The sequence below is a fragment of the Exophiala xenobiotica genome (assembly GCF_000835505.1).
Source record: "Exophiala xenobiotica strain CBS 118157 unplaced genomic scaffold supercont1.1, whole genome shotgun sequence".
Classification (NCBI taxonomy): Eukaryota; Fungi; Ascomycota; class Eurotiomycetes; order Chaetothyriales; family Herpotrichiellaceae; genus Exophiala; species Exophiala xenobiotica.
The window spans coordinates 959,643-975,575 of record NW_013562494.1 but is presented as its reverse complement, the minus strand read 5'-3'; the positions used below and the strand labels follow the sequence as shown (position 1 = coordinate 975,575).

The 15,933-nt window shown below is 50.8% G+C and overlaps 5 protein-coding genes across 5 annotated transcripts; 2 read left to right on the top strand and 3 right to left on the bottom strand.

The window, feature by feature from the left end:
- Positions 1–22: 22 nt before the first annotated feature.
- PV05_00391 (uncharacterized protein) lies at positions 23–3,835 on the top strand. Its single transcript, XM_013465282.1, has 2 exons — positions 23–194; positions 242–3,835. The coding sequence occupies exons 1-2, from the start codon at positions 53–55 to the stop codon at positions 3,664–3,666; spliced, it is 3,567 nt and encodes a 1,188-aa protein (XP_013320736.1). The 5' UTR covers positions 23–52; the 3' UTR covers positions 3,667–3,835.
- Positions 3,836–3,894: 59 nt separating this feature from the next.
- On the bottom strand, positions 3,895–6,572 carry PV05_00390 (uncharacterized protein). Its single transcript, XM_013465281.1, has 2 exons — positions 4,381–6,572; positions 3,895–4,330 (listed from the first exon to the last, which is right to left on the bottom strand). Exons 1-2 carry the CDS (start codon positions 6,434–6,436, stop codon positions 4,314–4,316), a joined length of 2,073 nt encoding a protein of 690 aa, XP_013320735.1. The 5' UTR covers positions 6,437–6,572; the 3' UTR covers positions 3,895–4,313.
- A 356-nt stretch (positions 6,573–6,928) lies between these two features.
- On the bottom strand, positions 6,929–12,709 carry PV05_00389 (uncharacterized protein). The gene is made up of 3 exons (XM_013465280.1): positions 12,394–12,709; positions 12,200–12,350; positions 6,929–12,149 (listed from the first exon to the last, which is right to left on the bottom strand). Exons 1-3 carry the CDS (start codon positions 12,521–12,523, stop codon positions 7,199–7,201), a joined length of 5,232 nt encoding a protein of 1,743 aa, XP_013320734.1. The 5' UTR covers positions 12,524–12,709; the 3' UTR covers positions 6,929–7,198.
- Positions 12,710–13,307: 598 nt separating this feature from the next.
- On the bottom strand, positions 13,308–14,463 carry PV05_00388 (deoxyhypusine hydroxylase). The gene has a single exon (XM_013465279.1). The coding sequence runs from the start codon at positions 14,358–14,360 to the stop codon at positions 13,359–13,361; it is 1,002 nt and encodes a 333-aa protein (XP_013320733.1). The 5' UTR covers positions 14,361–14,463; the 3' UTR covers positions 13,308–13,358.
- Positions 14,464–14,618: 155 nt separating this feature from the next.
- Positions 14,619–15,785, top strand: PV05_00387 (mitosis protein dim1). Its single transcript, XM_013465278.1, has 2 exons — positions 14,619–15,324; positions 15,387–15,785. Exon 1 carries the CDS (start codon positions 14,696–14,698, stop codon positions 15,125–15,127), a length of 432 nt encoding a protein of 143 aa, XP_013320732.1. The 5' UTR covers positions 14,619–14,695; the 3' UTR covers positions 15,128–15,324; positions 15,387–15,785.
- The last annotated feature ends 148 nt before the right edge of the window (positions 15,786–15,933 follow it).

Below are 15,933 nucleotides of genomic sequence, written 5' to 3'. Positions count from 1 at the left end.
GTGCATTGGCACATTGGTTGATCCTCAGTCTCTCAATCCATATTTAACAGCAATGGCTGTTGTTGAAGAAAGATCAAGGAAGAGGAGGAAAGTGGAGGATGGCACACTCTTTCACGACTCTTCGTTTACGTCTGCCGCCCAGCTGAGAAATCTTCTTCAACTTTCACAAAAGACTACCTCCGAGATCAAAACAGGTACGACATCCCCAATCAATGATGGAACGCCCTCTGAACCTCTCCAGCTATTGATAGGTTCTCGAATTTCCTGTCTGGAATCTCCAAAGAGCAACAGTGGGAAGTCAAGCAGCGACAACTAAATATCCTGAAGACCTACTGTGACGAGCAGTTTTCTTCGTCCCACGATCAGGTTGATTTTCCCGACTTATTGACCGCCTGGACTAATGCGAGCCAATCGAATGATGAGCCCGTCCTTGCTGCTGTCCCTGCCGCTCTCACCCAGTTCTTTCGAGCGGTATCAGGTAATCTGGAATTCCGCGAATTCGGGTTGTCACTTTGTCACAGCTTGCTGAAACGAGATCAACTTCGACTGTTCGACAGAGGCTTGTCATCACCTCGGACCAAGGATCATCTTATAACCTCCTGTTTACAATTACTGACCGAGGTTGTCAGCTTTGATGCTGGTGCCCTTGCCAGCAATGTTTTTGGACGACGAGACTTGCTATATAGGCGCCTCGATGGCATCCTTAGTCAAATGCACCGAGGCGATGAACCACGAGCCACGGCCCCTGTAGCTGCTTTGGAGTTCCTGGTGGCCAACCTGAAGTATCTAGATACGGCTTCAAAGAGCGAGCTCATCAGCCAGGGAAAGACTCTACACGTGGCCATCCGCAGCTTGCCAAACCAGCGTTCGAATATCATTATCGAATCTCTGCTTTCTCTCGAGATGTCGGTTCTGTTTGATCAAAATTTGTCCAAGCAATTGAAGATTCGATGCTTCAATTCTGGCAATCTCTCGGCTCTGGCGAAGGTATATGATGTTGCTCAAGGGGGATCTGAGGAGGACAAGAACAGCCACGAGGCTGTTCGAGATGCTTTACATCATCTATTGCTTCAGGTCTGCGCAACAACGAAAGGCGTATTGCTTCCACAAACTGGATGGTATCCCGCTGGCTTTAGCCCGGAAGTCCTTCAAGTGGACGACGAGATGATTGATCTGGGATTGGATTCGCCTTACTACTCTGACGACTACTATGACAAAGTCCCGATTAAGAACAACACAATTTCGACATTTATCCAAACCCTTCATCCAGAGAAAGACATCTTACAGGCTAATCTGATCACTTCGACATTCGCCGCTGCTCCTGAGCTGGTCGCGGATTATTTCACCAAGAAGCGAAAATTTCTCGTACCTCCATCTGACGACCCGATATGGCGAGGGCAATTCGCTTTTCTGTTCTCTGTTGTTGAGCTTCCTGTTCCGGCAAATTGTGGCTGGCACGACGGGTTGCCTGATATGCCTCCTCCTCCTCTCTCGGTCGTGATTGAGAGCATCCTTCCCCGACCTCTGGACCGAGCCACCATAACAAAATGTCTACACATGAAAGAGGACATCATGACCATGTCGGCTGCTCGGTTGCTCACAATTGCCCTTGAAAAGCTTGATTCTGTGCTGAAAATGTTCGAGCTAGCACAAACTAAGTCCCACTTGTGGGCTCAAGCTTGCACTAGGCTCATCAACTTATTCCTCGAACGAATACCGCAGTTGCAGGATACCATAACTGCACTGCAAAGCCTTGCAAAGGACCAAGAGCGAGTGCGGACGGCGGTACTCGAATGCATAGCTACCTATTACAGGGTGTTGCCGTCTCTGGCGGCGGGGTCAAAATTTGATATCGGTCCGACTCTGACTCTGATTCTGCGGAGATTAGGTTCGGACGCTCTGGACGATGATAAGAGGGACGCATTTGAGGAACAACTGCCACACCTTCTGCAGATCTCTGATGTCTCGCCTACGACGAAGTGGTTTCATCGATCGACTGCGGACACCCTTTCACTCCTGGCAGAACTACTCAAGTACTGTGTTCCTCGGCCCGGGGACTTGCTCACGAAGCAAGCGATACCCGTTTTGAAGGCTTTGCTGTGCGGTAAAGGCGTACTCAGCACGCATACTCGGTCTCCAGAAGCTCTACTGGCGAGCTTGACCTCTACCAAGAAATGGCAACCTGAAGATACAACGTATCAGTTCTTGGATAATTGTATGACGAGAACAATGCAGCGGCCGGTCAAATACCTCGATCAACTTGAACAGGAACAACAGGCAGTATCTGATTCGAGGCCTCTCAGTCTCCTTGCATGCTGCATAGCCGACCAATGGTCTTTCGTCGTCAAAAAGGACGAGAAAAAGGAAGCCAAGAACATTGCGGAATGGATAGCCAAACTCTTCTCGGCGCTCGACGCTGCCGGCGAAAACTATCGTGTCATAACTGCTCTGGAACAAAAGATGATGGAAAACCCAGGACACGATGATAAATCCAAAGCAATCCTAGAAAAGGCCTTTGAAAAGCAGCGGAAAAAGCCGACAACCCTGCCCGAGCCCGAAGGCGAAGAAGAAACAGCCGAAAAACACGTATCTTCAAATCTCTCCAACACCAAACAGCCATCTCTTTCCTCTCCCTCAGAAGAACCCACCGTCGACCTGGACGAAATCTTTCCCTCACCCCCACGCATTCCATCATCCCTCTCCGGCCTCGACCGCTGGACGGACCCGGACTTCGAGACCGAGATCCAATCCGGTCGCCTTTCCAATCTGCTGCGGTGCCTCATCAGCCCGGACCAAGAGATCCGCCTGCAAGCCTTCCACACGCTCCAAACCGTCATCCACGCCGTCGAACAATCGACCTACCCGGAAAAGACACAACTATATCTCCTTCTAGGCGAAGCCAGCGAGACAATCCGCTCACTGACTACCTTTTCCTCTCCAGACTCGCCACCACCTCCATCCATCATTGCCGAACTCGCGGCGCACATGCTCCCCGTCGTCGCCGACCCAAGCTCTCCGTACTACCGCAAAACCAATGAATTCCTGCTCACCACGCCAAGCTGGCAACCCGTCACCCGGATCCTGCCCTACTGGGTATCCAACACGTTTCTGTCTGAGCCAGAAGCGGATGACACCGACCTGGGTGGTAGTGGTAATCAGAACGCACAGGCTCACGAGATCGAGCGACTTCTCGACTTACTCGTCCACTCGCTCCGGAACGAGGTGGACTTGGACCTGTTCCGGCGCGGGCACGTATTTACGCGGCTATTCAGTTACTTCCTCGCCCCGTTGTGCTCGAAAGACGCGAGGAAGAAGATCCTAGATGTCGTGCATCGTGCCGTGGCCGGCGTCAAGGGTGGCAGTGATACGTTGATCACTCGCGCCGGTGTGCGGGAGTGGCTGGCCGTGGCGGCGGAGGTCAGGGATCATAGTGGGCATGGAAGCACGGCGGGGCATTTTGACCGGGAGATTCGGAGGCTCGTGGTGGTGGTGAGGAAGGAGATTGAGGAAAATTGCGACAGGGAGGCGGTTGAGCGGTGGGAAGCGGATAGACCCATCTTCAGGGCTGGGAATTTGCAAAAACATGGATCAAAGGCTGGGGAGGGCACGGGTGGTGTGCAAGGTCAGGTGAATGCGGACAGTGATGCGGGAATGGAGGAAGACTGATTATTCATTATCCCGCTGGTGCACCCTTGCGTATTCGACGCAGTGAAGGGCATGCGAGATCAACCCCTATATGAGATCGAGTAGTAGTAGTAGTAGTAGTATCGTCGAGTGCATGCTGTGCAATCAATGCAAGAGCAGCATATTCACAGAGGCCTCGACCCAATCGATGACCCTTTGCATAGCAAAGCTTCCCGCGAAACGGTGTGCGAAATGGTGTGTGATGGTGTCTTCGTATTCAGCATCCTAGGCGCATCCAAAGCAATATAATATCATTGAGCAAGCCGCTATTTGAATTCGCTGAAAACCAGACATCAAGTCGGGTACTCGTTCTGTACAAAAAAAAATCCGACCACAAATTCTATATACCCACTGCAGGCTTCTTTGTCATTGTCTTCTCTATTTCTGTTTCCTATCGTCTTGGGCGGCTTCTTTTTAATGGATTTGAAGCAAATAGCTAACCTTCTCTACCCAGAGCGACGACGATCCTCGTCCACTGCCAGAATGCCACCGGCCCTGCTCAGGCTCGAGCGGCCGTGGCCAAGTTCATAAAAGATAGCATCTCCTATCCGATTCCTGAAACAGAATCGATCATTGCGTGCTTGTGTGAGGCTATCCTGTCACCATCGAGCTTCCAGCTCCAAGTTGTCTTATGTGCTCATCAAATCTGACCATTCATTAGAAACTACTCCGGCTCCGGGGTTTGTGATAACTTACCTCTTCCAAAGAGCGCCCTCTTCGTCCAATCCATCGCGAGAAGAAGTCTCGTCCTCAGACTTACGCTCTGTGCGAAATAGATACTCCGCCAGAGGTACACGGCCATTAAGCCACCGCTGAAATTTAACCCATTAAAGTCGAAAATCGCCGCATTGCCAATATAAGCCAGACTACCAAGGTGATGATATTCGAACGCCTTGTACACGGCTTCGTCGAGGTCGCCAAAGTCGACTTCATTCGCCCTGAAGCCTGGGATTGCCTGGGCAATCTTATTGAATTTCCGACCGAGGTATTGACCTTGTTGGTTAGCTCGCTGGGCTGTTGCAGGCAATGAAGTCAATTTGCTGTCGATCTGAACCATGAGCTCGTGCAATTCGCCAAAGTCCAACGTGCCTGATTTGTCCTTGTCGTATTCTTCGAACAGGCGGTCGACACGTTTGAGGTGGCCTGTAGCCTGAGGGAACCGCTTCCGGATTTTCTGAGCCACGTTACGCCATTCTTGAAAAGTCAGATGCACTTTATCTGGGTCTTTGCCTTTTTCATAGGCCACGCCACGCAGGAACGTGGTGATATGGTCAGCGATGTTGTTTTGGACTGTGGCGCAATCTCCAATGGCGTAAACATCGCCGAGAGGGGCTCCAAGGACTCGAAGATGGGTGTCAGTCTCGAGTGCATGCCTGTTCGTCTGGAAGTCTCCCAATTTTGCGGCGATCTTCTTACTCAGCTCCGTCTGAGCGACTCCGGTCGACCATAAGCAGAAGCCCATGGGAAGTTCCTTGACTACCGCATGTCCGTCTTCTGTTTGCGTGAACAAGATCTTGTCAGGCTGGACTTCTTTGACACGTGCATTCGTCAAGACTTCGACCTGGTCGTGCTCGAACCGTTTTTCCGCATACACAGACAAAGCTTCGTCGTAGGTGTTAAGAATGTGGCCTCGGGACTGGATGATATGTACGGAGATCTCATTCCGCAGAATGCGTGGGAAAGAGCGCAAGAGATCTTCGTTGAGCATGTCATACAGCTCCGCGGCAAATTCAACACCGGTAGGACCTCCACCGCTAACGACAAAGGAGAGGAGTCTTCGCCGCTCTTCGTCAGTTGTAGTGGGTAGGCATGCCAATTCCAGATTCCGTAGGACCTTTTGCTTGATGAGACGAGCGTCTTCGATTGACTTCAGGAAGTTGCAATTCTCCAAGCCCTTGACACCGTGCGGGTTTGTGGTCGCACCGACGCCAACGATCAATTTGTCGTATGGCAGGTAGAAGTGCTGTTCATTTCCCCGAGCATCGATCGCCTTGACTTCGACCAGCTTTTCCGTAAATTCGACATCCACAGCTTCGGCTCTTAGAAAATGCCCTCTCACTCGGTTTACTATCCTGCGAATCGGCTCGGTCAAGGACCGGAACTCAAGAGTTCCCACAGTTGCAGAGGGCAGCATGGGTGTGAAGAGGAAATAGTTCGTTGGCGAAACCACAGTGACATGGTAATCCCCTGGGTTGAGCTCTTTCAACATGGCAACGCTGCCCCATCCTGTTCCCAGTATCACCAATTTGGGCTTCTCTTTCTGTTCTCTCATAGGATCACAATCCTCGTCATCAATCAAGACCTCTGCTATGGGCAGATTCTTTGGCCCTCCTCTTCTTGGAAACAGAGCTTTCTCGTTCACTGGGATGTCACCCATCTTGTCGGGAGCTTCATGGTAGGTCGAGGCATCATACACAAAGAAGGCTAATACCAAACTGCCGGAAAAGACGATAAAGATACCCGTCCAAGCAAAAACTCGATACATGAATCGGGCGAAAGGGCCATGGTGGTTTGGAAGTTGTTTGGTGGAAATGAAGCGAATTGGTCCAACTGAAGCTCCCGCCTGACGGAAGGAAAGCTGACCGGCGACATGGCGAGGGTTTCTGGAAGAGAAGCGAGTCTGTCGCAGGATCGATAGCGGTCTCGTAGGCTGGAGGAAGGGCTTCAGATGCTTAGAGGAACGGTGGTAAGGGAGGTTGTTGAGACGAAGAGGACGCAGGCCAGTGCGGGCCAATCGAGGGAATGCCTCCATGGGTGAAGAGGAGCAGTTAACAGATTCACCTCATGCTTAACGATAGACGGTGCAGAGGAGGCTCAACTAAGAGAATTTAGGTGCGGCGACGAAAGATTGATCAAGAAAGCGAGGGAAGACTGCTGGTAGAGTAGAGATGGAATCTGCGGTATCTGGCTTGCTGGGTATGACGGCATCAGTTGGCGATAGCTTCGGCACGGAAGATCATGGCAGCGAGCATTCCGAGATGGCGGGTCAATAGCAAATGGTACTGTAACACTGTGCACGCTCTGTGCTCTTTCAAGGACTCTTCCACGGTAGATCACAACGTCACAGTCTTGAGCGATGTCCACGTAACAAGGACAGAGATATCACCTCTCCACACCTCATCCCGTCGTCTACTTATATTCATCTGGGGCCACTCGACCAAATCTGCAACCCTTCTTGTGAATTCGCTTCCGCAGTCCAAGCTACCGTTCCTAGGTGGGAGAAGCAACCTTGCAATGTCTGCTCTGATCTCGATATCATTCCTTACAAGTATAAAACGAGCATAACATTGTTTTGAATTCTCAGTCCCGTAACGGCCAGTCAATAACTATGTGGGGTATCATTGTATCAAATCACTAACAAACAGCCTCAGCCTCATGATGTAGCAGACGAGGGTCCCTTCAGAATACCTGCTTATCTCTTTTGGTTCATTCCATCATTAAACGCCTGAGCCCAGATTGTGTCGCGGCCCCTATGGGCCCCAAGATGTGAGTGACACCTCCAAGTATTACCGCCTCAACCAGCAAAGTCGCCATCAGGATCGTCGTCCATCGATGACACACTCGAAGACCGTCGTGCAGTTGGCGTTTTTGGTGGTCGACCTCGAGGTTTCTTTGGCGTCCCACCAACAGATCCATTGATACTCTTGCGCTTCCGACCTCGAGGTGCGCTCATCGGCTGCTCAGGAGCCATGGCCATCATCGACATCTCTTCCTCTTCTTCAGCAATCTTCACTTCATCATCGACTGCCACAAGGGTCACAAAGTCTTTGCATCGCTGTATCATGCCGTCTGTGTCGCTGAGGGATTCCAGCACCGACTTGCTCGTCGTCCAATATCTTTCTCCCGTGATGCCGTGGACCTTGACAGGTTCTTTGGTGGATTCCTTGGTCTGCTTGTTCTGTAGCATTGCCATTTTGACATCCCGAGAAACGCCGTACTGTCTCTTCAGGTAGTTCCTGGCCTCGGATATCAGAGTGATCGCGCACGCAGCCGCAGCCAATCTTTTCAACATCCCCGGATCAACCTGGGACATGGCAGTAGGTTGGCACGCGGGTGCCGCCTCGCCTGTCACAGCATCAATCGGTTGAGGGACCAGAACTTGCTGAAAGTTGGACTCTATGGCCTGCGCAAGCTCACCACCGTTCTTACCAAACGCCAATTCTAGTTGCAACACGGTGTGTAGGAGTTCATCCATCTTCTTGTACTCGAAAAACGCAAGGTTCTGGGTGACGAATAGAACAAAAAGGACATGCTCAGGAATTGCTCCTTCCTCAACACTTAATTTCAAGTATTCGGTATTGAGTTTTGAGATCAAATTGCTCAGGAACTTCTTGACATACTTTGAACCGCTGGTGCTGATAATGGTGAACGCCGGTGCAAGTTTAGCCTTGTAGCCCGGCATAGTGCCACCGGTAGGATCCTTGAAAACCTCGTTCTGGTATTTGAAGGCTTCGATCACTGCATTGATGTATTCCCTTTCACAAACAGACTCATGCTGTTGGTGAAGATGTTCGTGGGCAATCCTGGCAACGTGAGAAACCCTCGGATCAGTGCTGCTTTCCAAAGCCACAAAAGCCGCCGTGGTCTGTTTTGGATGCGTCATTCCTTTGTGATCAATGCTAGCCAGTGTCTGAGCTGCAAGCAGAGCCTTTTCACCACTCTCCGACATGACAATTCGAAGCAGGTGGTCGACCAAAGGGTTGGTGATGATAGAAATGGCACTATCATCCTCGCGAGTCTTGCTGTCGCCACCAATGTTCTTTAGCGCCTGAACTTCGCCGTTTGCTTCACCTTTGGTGGGATTCTCTTTCTCGTTGGCGCGCTTGGCATAGAGTTCATCGAAGACCCCAAGAACCATGACTTGCATCTTCAAGACATCATTCTCACTCAGAGAAGCAAATGAGGTGCCTTCCAAGACTTGGAAAAACGTCTCACGAACGTGTTTCTTATTGAATTGTCCGGGCCAAGCCTGACAGATCAATCCCAAGCTTTCCAATGCTTTCAGTCGTATCTCGATAGGCGCCCTCTGCAGAGTAAACGGGACGATGCTGTCAGCAATAAAGCCTGCGACTGACGACCCAGCGGTAAACGTTGGGAAATCTCTCTGAAACGTCCCGCGATAGCCTTCAAGATCAATGTGCTTTGCAACCACTCCAGCAAGTCGCAGGGATTGTTCTCTCACTTTGTTCTCTCTGGTCTGAAGTTCCTGCATCTTGTTCTCTCTCATCAGTTTCTCTCGGAGACCAGGAGCGATACTAGGACTGAGGACATTCTGCAGGACTGATTTCGTGAATACAATGATTTTGCCAGTGTTGTGTAAGACGCCATCAATGCTTCTCAGGCAAGACATGACCTCCTCCAGCTCTTGACGACGAGCAAGACTTTTGGCGGCTTTCATAAGGTCCAGTTGCACCTCCAGCAAAAGGGGTTCTTGCGTCTTGGACAAATTTGGAAGCACACTCCGGAAGATCGCAACCACAGATTTGAACTTTAGAATGTTATCCGACTTAGAAAGATCCTTCAAGTAGCTCTTTAGACTGGTCAGATCAGCAGCCACCACTGTTTGTGGTCGGGCCTCCGCAAATGAAACAAGTGTCGTCAACTCCGCCGGACCTGCCTCGGACCCGTTTGCATCGTCCAGAAGCTTCTTCACGATACGTGCATAGAGATCGTGCACTGTATCCACATTCTTGGAATCTTTGAGTCTCCATACCAGGAAACTCTTCAGCAGCGCAGCCATCGATTCAGTATCGTTGCTAATACAGGCGACAATATGTGCTTTGAAGTCTTCAATGGCAACCTCAACATGAGCTGACTCATTTGTATTGGCAAGAAGGGTCAGCTTGGGCTGAATCCAGATTTCAGACAAGGTTTTCTTGGCCAGGTCGGCCACTGAAGCTTCCAGGTCGGCCGTTCGTCGAAGAAACTCGACGGCGATCGTCACCTTCATACCTTGCCTTGACTCCCTCAAGTAAACATCCTTGAGATGGCCCATGGCTCGCTTTTGCACTCCCACATTGGAATCCACGGCACACTTCAGCAGTCGCTTAAACGCCTTCTCCTCGAGTGCTGGTCGAGGCATGATGAACTTGGCAATCAGAGACAAGGCCGAATCTCGTACAAGTGAAGAATCGTCCGACGCACATTTGAAGACATCATCTGCGATCGTGGGGTCCCAGTCCAGGAGGCTCGCATCCGTTTCGAGAATGGTCACTACACTCTTCAAGCTGCGACTTCGGACCTGAGCCTGGTCGCTCGAAAGAGATGAGGCAAGTGTCTTAGCAATTCCGGCGAAATGCCGACAGAAACGCATGTTGAGAATGGTCAACAGGTAAGCCAATTGTGCGCCTCGCTGGGTGACGTTCAGATGATCATTCACGGCCTCGTGAACCTCGTCTGGCTCCGAGAGCTGATGTGCGATGAGGGAAACCACGCCTGCAAGCCTCGACTCGAGTTCATTGTCATACTCGGCGTCTTGTGGCCCACGCAGTGTCCGAGATATAAACGTGGCATATTGCACGAGAAAATATGACTTGGCAGACTTCGTTCTCAGGCCTTCCCCTTTCTGGGCACTCATGTATGAGTGAACAATCCAGAAAGGACCATCTGGTGAGATCATTTCAGCAGGCTCGATGCGGAAATGTGCATGATCTTTGACGATCTCAGCAAGTTTCTGCCCGATCGAGGAACCCGAGTCTCCATCGCGTACAATGGCCGATAAGAGGCCCCGTGCGGATGCTCTTGTCACAGAGATCGCAGAGCCCATAACTCCGAGACACTCCAGAGCCATGTTCTTGATCGATGCAGCCTTGTCGTTCCTGGCCAGGGAAATCATACGCATAGCCAAAACTGTGAGCAACAACTCTGATGCGGGCCAATCTGTTGATGGAAGCACTATTGTCAAATCTTCAACAAATAAGTCAAGGATGTTGCGGTAGGGTGAATCCCCGGTCTTGGTGACTTTCGAAGCTTTGTCAACCATCCAACCCACGATATGCTGCGCACTTTTGAAAGCGTCCTCGAAGAGCGCGTCTGCAGTCCGACTTAGGCGTGAGACGGGATCTTGTTCAAGGTGATTGGAGGCCTCGACCTCCATATCACTTTCTTCATGCTCATCGTCTGAACTTTCAGGATCTTGCGACAGGTTGCGCCGTGCACGATGCTTCTTGTGTGGCGCAGCTTTTCCTGACTGCGTAGCCGGCGTCTGGACTAGTAGCATGAACAATGCAGAGACAAGTTGGATATTCTTGCCAGATCCCAACTTGTACTGCCTCGCACTTCGACTGTTTGAAGGCAGTTTGTCTAAAGAGGTCAAGACCTCATCGAGAATTGGTCCTCTTTCGCCAGGAAATGCTGCATATAGCTTCGCAAGGGCTGCCATGGCCTGCTTTCTCAAACGCTCGTAAGCTTGTGAACCGATCGCCGACGCCTTATCATTGTAGGCATTCTGCACGAATAGAAGCTTGGCAGCAAGAAACTCGGTCGAGTTGACAATAGATCCAGCACCTTTGATCTGAATGCATACTTTTGCCACGAGATCGAGGAGCTTTCGGCCAACATCGAGTAGCCTCTTCAGAATTTCACTATTCTCTGACGCAATACGAAACAGCTTACCGTCCTGTGCCTCCGGCCGAGCCTCAACAACAAGGATCAAGCAGTTCTCGAACAGGTTGACCAGCACATTGGGAAGCCATTGCAGCACCTCAAGGTTCACAAGGTCCTGATGCTGCGAAGCACCAAGCACGGTGTAAATCAAGGTGCAAGCAGAGACGGCTCCTATCTCCCCCTTGTGGAGTTTGGTCAACCACGTTGCTATGTCGTCATCTGAAGGATCTTGGGGTAATCGAAGATTGACAGTTTGCGCTGCCTCGATGGCAGGGTCACAAATCCGCTGGAGTCGTTGAAGATATTCCAGGGGCGCATCCATTAGACGACCGACAGAAACGAGTTGGCTCAGAATGCTCTGCAGCTTTTCCTGTGTCCGAGTGGAAAGACGAGGCTCGAATTCATCTTCATCGTCCGGCAATTCGAAAATGGAGCTTCTCGCTGCCGTCGACGCTGACGTGTCTGGGGTCAGCCGATCTTGAGCCTCAAAGATCTCTGACAGAAAATTCTCAAAGTTATTCAAGAGCATGTCTTCTTTCTCTTTCTTAGATTTGGCCGCCAGAGAGACCTTGCCGTTGATCTGAGAACCACTCAGCTTTTGTCTCTTGGGAGATCCAGGCATGGTGACATAGTCCTGTCGACGAAACGACAAAGGCGGCTGAGGGACCTCAACGACAACACCAGAGGTGATTGGCTTCGAAGGAGATGTCTTAGCGGTGGACCTTTTCACGGGCGACTTTAGAGGTTTGGTAGAGGGGTAGGTATAGTCAATCTTCGTCAAACCCATGACCATCTTTTGGACAGGGTTCAGATCTATCTCAGCTGGGGCGTCATTCTGTACCGGAGGCCGTTTGAATTTTCTATCACTGTCAGAACGAGAGTCCAAGGTGAGGTGAAGTGCTGGTCATACATTTCTGAAAGTCTACTCGGATCAAGTAGGACAGCCAGGCGTTCTTTTGCTCCAGCCGTATAGAGATCACTTCGGTACGCAGACGCTCTTTCGGCAGAATTCGTGAGCCGTGCATCTTGGACGCGCCGTAGTTGTGGTATAGGAATGCGATCTCACTGTTTAGCAAGGTGACAACGACTGGAAGACAGACTCACCATGCGCAGGCAGAATTGAGGTGGTCATGGGGGTGTATTGTATGGCCTCATCTACCGTGAGCTGCCTTGAATTACGCCCATTTTGAGACCGCCGAGGTACGAATACCTCAATAGTGTCGTTCATCGCCATCTATGATTGATTGTCCCACACTACATGCGGAGAGTGGACCCAGCAGGACGAGGTTGACTCAAGAATGAGATAGACATCGAGTTGGTGAAAGTTCCGGCGGCACAATGGTGGTCGGAACCATACCTGCAAGGTAAAGTGAAAGGAATAGGGATAGAAGCTGGGGTTGTGGTGATAGTTGGTATTGCGCATACGGCAGTGACTTCAATGAGAAGGCTGAAATTGCGGTGCAGGGAGAAGAGGAGGCTCGGACTAACTGCTTTCGTCTAGTGCGGGACTGACCTTGGCTTGCAGAGCCAGCCTTGCTTTCCTAAGCAAGCGACGGAGTAAATTTTATCTTTTCGGACGTCTCGTCACTCAACTCTGAGGTTCCTGGCCCTATTCACGATCTCCTCCCTGTCTACAAGATGGTCGCCATAGGAAGTCTTCTATTTTGCGATGTTTGTGGCTCGCTACTGCCACGCATCGTGCCCGGGCAAAACGAAGATGATATGGTCAAATGCGACGATTGTTTCCAGTACACCAAGGACACCTCGTCCAAAGTGATAACATCAACCTCTAAGCCAAGTGCATTTCCCTCGGCTCTACGATCAAAACACTCCGAAGTGCAAAATATCAACGCAGACGACTTACAAGTGGAAGCTGTAATAGCACGAGAATGTCCAGAGTGCCACCGGCCCGAGATGTTTTATCATACAAAACAGTTACGAAGCGCCGACGAAGGTACTACCGTCTTTTACAGATGTGAATGCGGGTTCAAGGATGTTCAGAACAATTGAAACATTCTTCCAGTCCTAGTGTACCAACGCCTAGAATGCACGCTATTTGAACAATCCCATCATGCAGCAAGCGGTTCCGGAATTGTGGCGTACTCCATCTCGCCGTTTTTCTCATATTCCGCCATATCAAGAGCCACAATTACACTTTCACGGACAACCTGCTCAGGGTCGTCGACGAATTTCCTCAGCATGTTCTCCACCCCTGGTTCTTCTCCCAGGCTGCCCAGGGCCTCTGCTGCTTCGTGACGGACCATGCTTTCCTCTTTGCTATTCTCGAGTACAGAGAATAAAGCCGGTATTGACGCCGGATGTGAAAGCTGGCCGAAGACAAATGCTACTTCGTGTCTGAAAAGAGCCGATGGGTCGACGAATCCGGACGCAAGGGCGTGAATTGCAGCTTCAGCAGTTGGAAGATCGGGTGGAGAAGCAAGATCTCGGAGAGCAAACATGGCTCTGTATCGTTGAAATAGAGGGAGAGAGTTGTCGAGAAGTTTATTTTGGAGGTCAGGAATCGAAGGTGTCTCTGTTGCCAAAGGCATAGGAGGGGCAGGATCAATAGATGCAAAGTCGCTTGATTTGAGTGCCTCTGCTTTCCTGCTCTCAGAATGTGCCCATTGAATGCGATCGACTGCAATGTCGCAGGTCTCCCTCACTACCACTGGCTCCTTCTCGTCGTCCTTCATCTGTTTCATGAGTTCCAGACTAGACAAATCGCCCAGTGCTCCAAGAGCTTCTGCCGCTTCGTGTCTGCACATTGCATCTTCTGACCTGTTCTCGAGCACTCCTCTTAGGAAGGGTACCGCCACAAGGCTTTTTGTCTGTCCCAAGCAGTACGCAAGTTCATGTTTCAGGAGCGCAGAAGGCGAGGCAAATGCTGCAGCAATGGCCTCGATGGCAGCTGTGGACTGTAGACCAGGAGACTGTGAAGCGAGGTGTTTGAGGGAGAAGAGGGCTCGGAATCGGCGCGCGAGAGGGACATGCTCGGAGGTCAGGTCTTTCCGCAGGACAAGGATGGTAGGGTCGATGGTAGAGGATTTAGCCTCGGTCGCAGCTGGCGCCATCCTGGGAGTAAGTAGAGTCTTGAATCTCAAACAGTCTGGCTGGTTAGACGGTGACTGCAGGCACCTCGAAGATACTGGACAGGGCGGACAGCAGAAAATCTCCAAAAAATTGTTCCGGGGTAAAAGATCGCGCCTCGATCGACCACCTTATCTTAGCGCCAGCCTTGCGACCACTAAATTTCAGCCTTGCCAAGCCAGAGCCACCGTCAGTTCTTTTATCTTCCATTTCGCCTGCATATTGCAACTTTTCTACAATAACATCTCTCCTCTAGGACAACGCGGAACATAACATCTTCGCATCTCGAATCGCTTGCTAAAAGGAGCTCTCTCACATCATGGGTTCTGTTGTCATTCCTCATCTTCCCTCAGCCTGGCATGTCGACCAAGCCATTCTTTCCGAAGACGAGAGGTTAGTCATTATACGCTTCGGTCGCGACTGGGATCCCGACTGCATGCGTCAAGATGAGACTCTTTTCAAGATTGCTGAGCGCGTCAAGAACTTTGCTGTCATTTACGTCTGCGATATCGACCAGGTCCCGGACTTCAACCAGATGTACGAACTCTACGACCCCGTTACCCTCATGTTCTTCTTCCGCAACAAACACATGATGTGCGATTTCGGAACTGGTAACAACAACAAGCTGAATTGGGTCCTAGAAGATAAGCAAGAGTTGATTGACATCATCGAGACCATTTATAAGGGTGCGAAGAAGGGCAGAGGGTTGGTCGTCTCACCGAAAGACTATTCCACCAGATACAAATACTAAGGACACCTCTGGACATGTTCATGGTGGATGACGGACCGCGGATCTGATCGCGAGGTCCACTCCTCAATCATCACATTTAACATCATACGACATCGGACAGAGATTCTTGAGAGCTAGGACTGCTCTGGACTTGATGCACATTAACCTCAACCTACACCTTGGGACTGGGCGTTAACATTGGGAACGGGGATCATTTGGTTGGTCTCACTAAACTATGCATTGTTCAATGACAATTTGCTGACACGAATTGATCTTCAAGATACTCCCCTAAGTCCAGGTCGTGCCCTTCGTCGCTTTGGCGCATTCTCTGCCCATGACCAACAAGCACTGACAGCCTCTTTCGGCCATTGCAGACATGCGGAGTTTCGAATATTCGTCGCTTCCCGAGAGACACTTCCTCAAAGTCTTAGGGCCCGTGATGCGGTGCGATGCTCCTTGGGCCCTTCGCTACTATTGTCGAATGGTATTGCAGCGGGCCCTGCCTGCGAGGACCCCTCTGCAGTTCGTGCGGCTTCGTGTTGCCCAAGTATAGTTGCTTGTCGCATTGTTCACGCCTTCACTGATACCCGGATGCCGTAGTGAATCAAGTCTCAGCTCAAGAGCTGCATTCTCAGTAGAAACAATACCACCTCCTACATCTGCCGTCCTCTGATGGCCCCTCAAGAAGGTAGACGCTGGGCATATAAGTTTCTTCTACCTCAATTCAAGGACCATCCCACCACTGCAGATTTCGGAGCATTTCTTAATTGGGTGGGGATGGACAGGCGGTGATGCCATTCGGAGATGAGGAAGGAAGCCCTAACGAA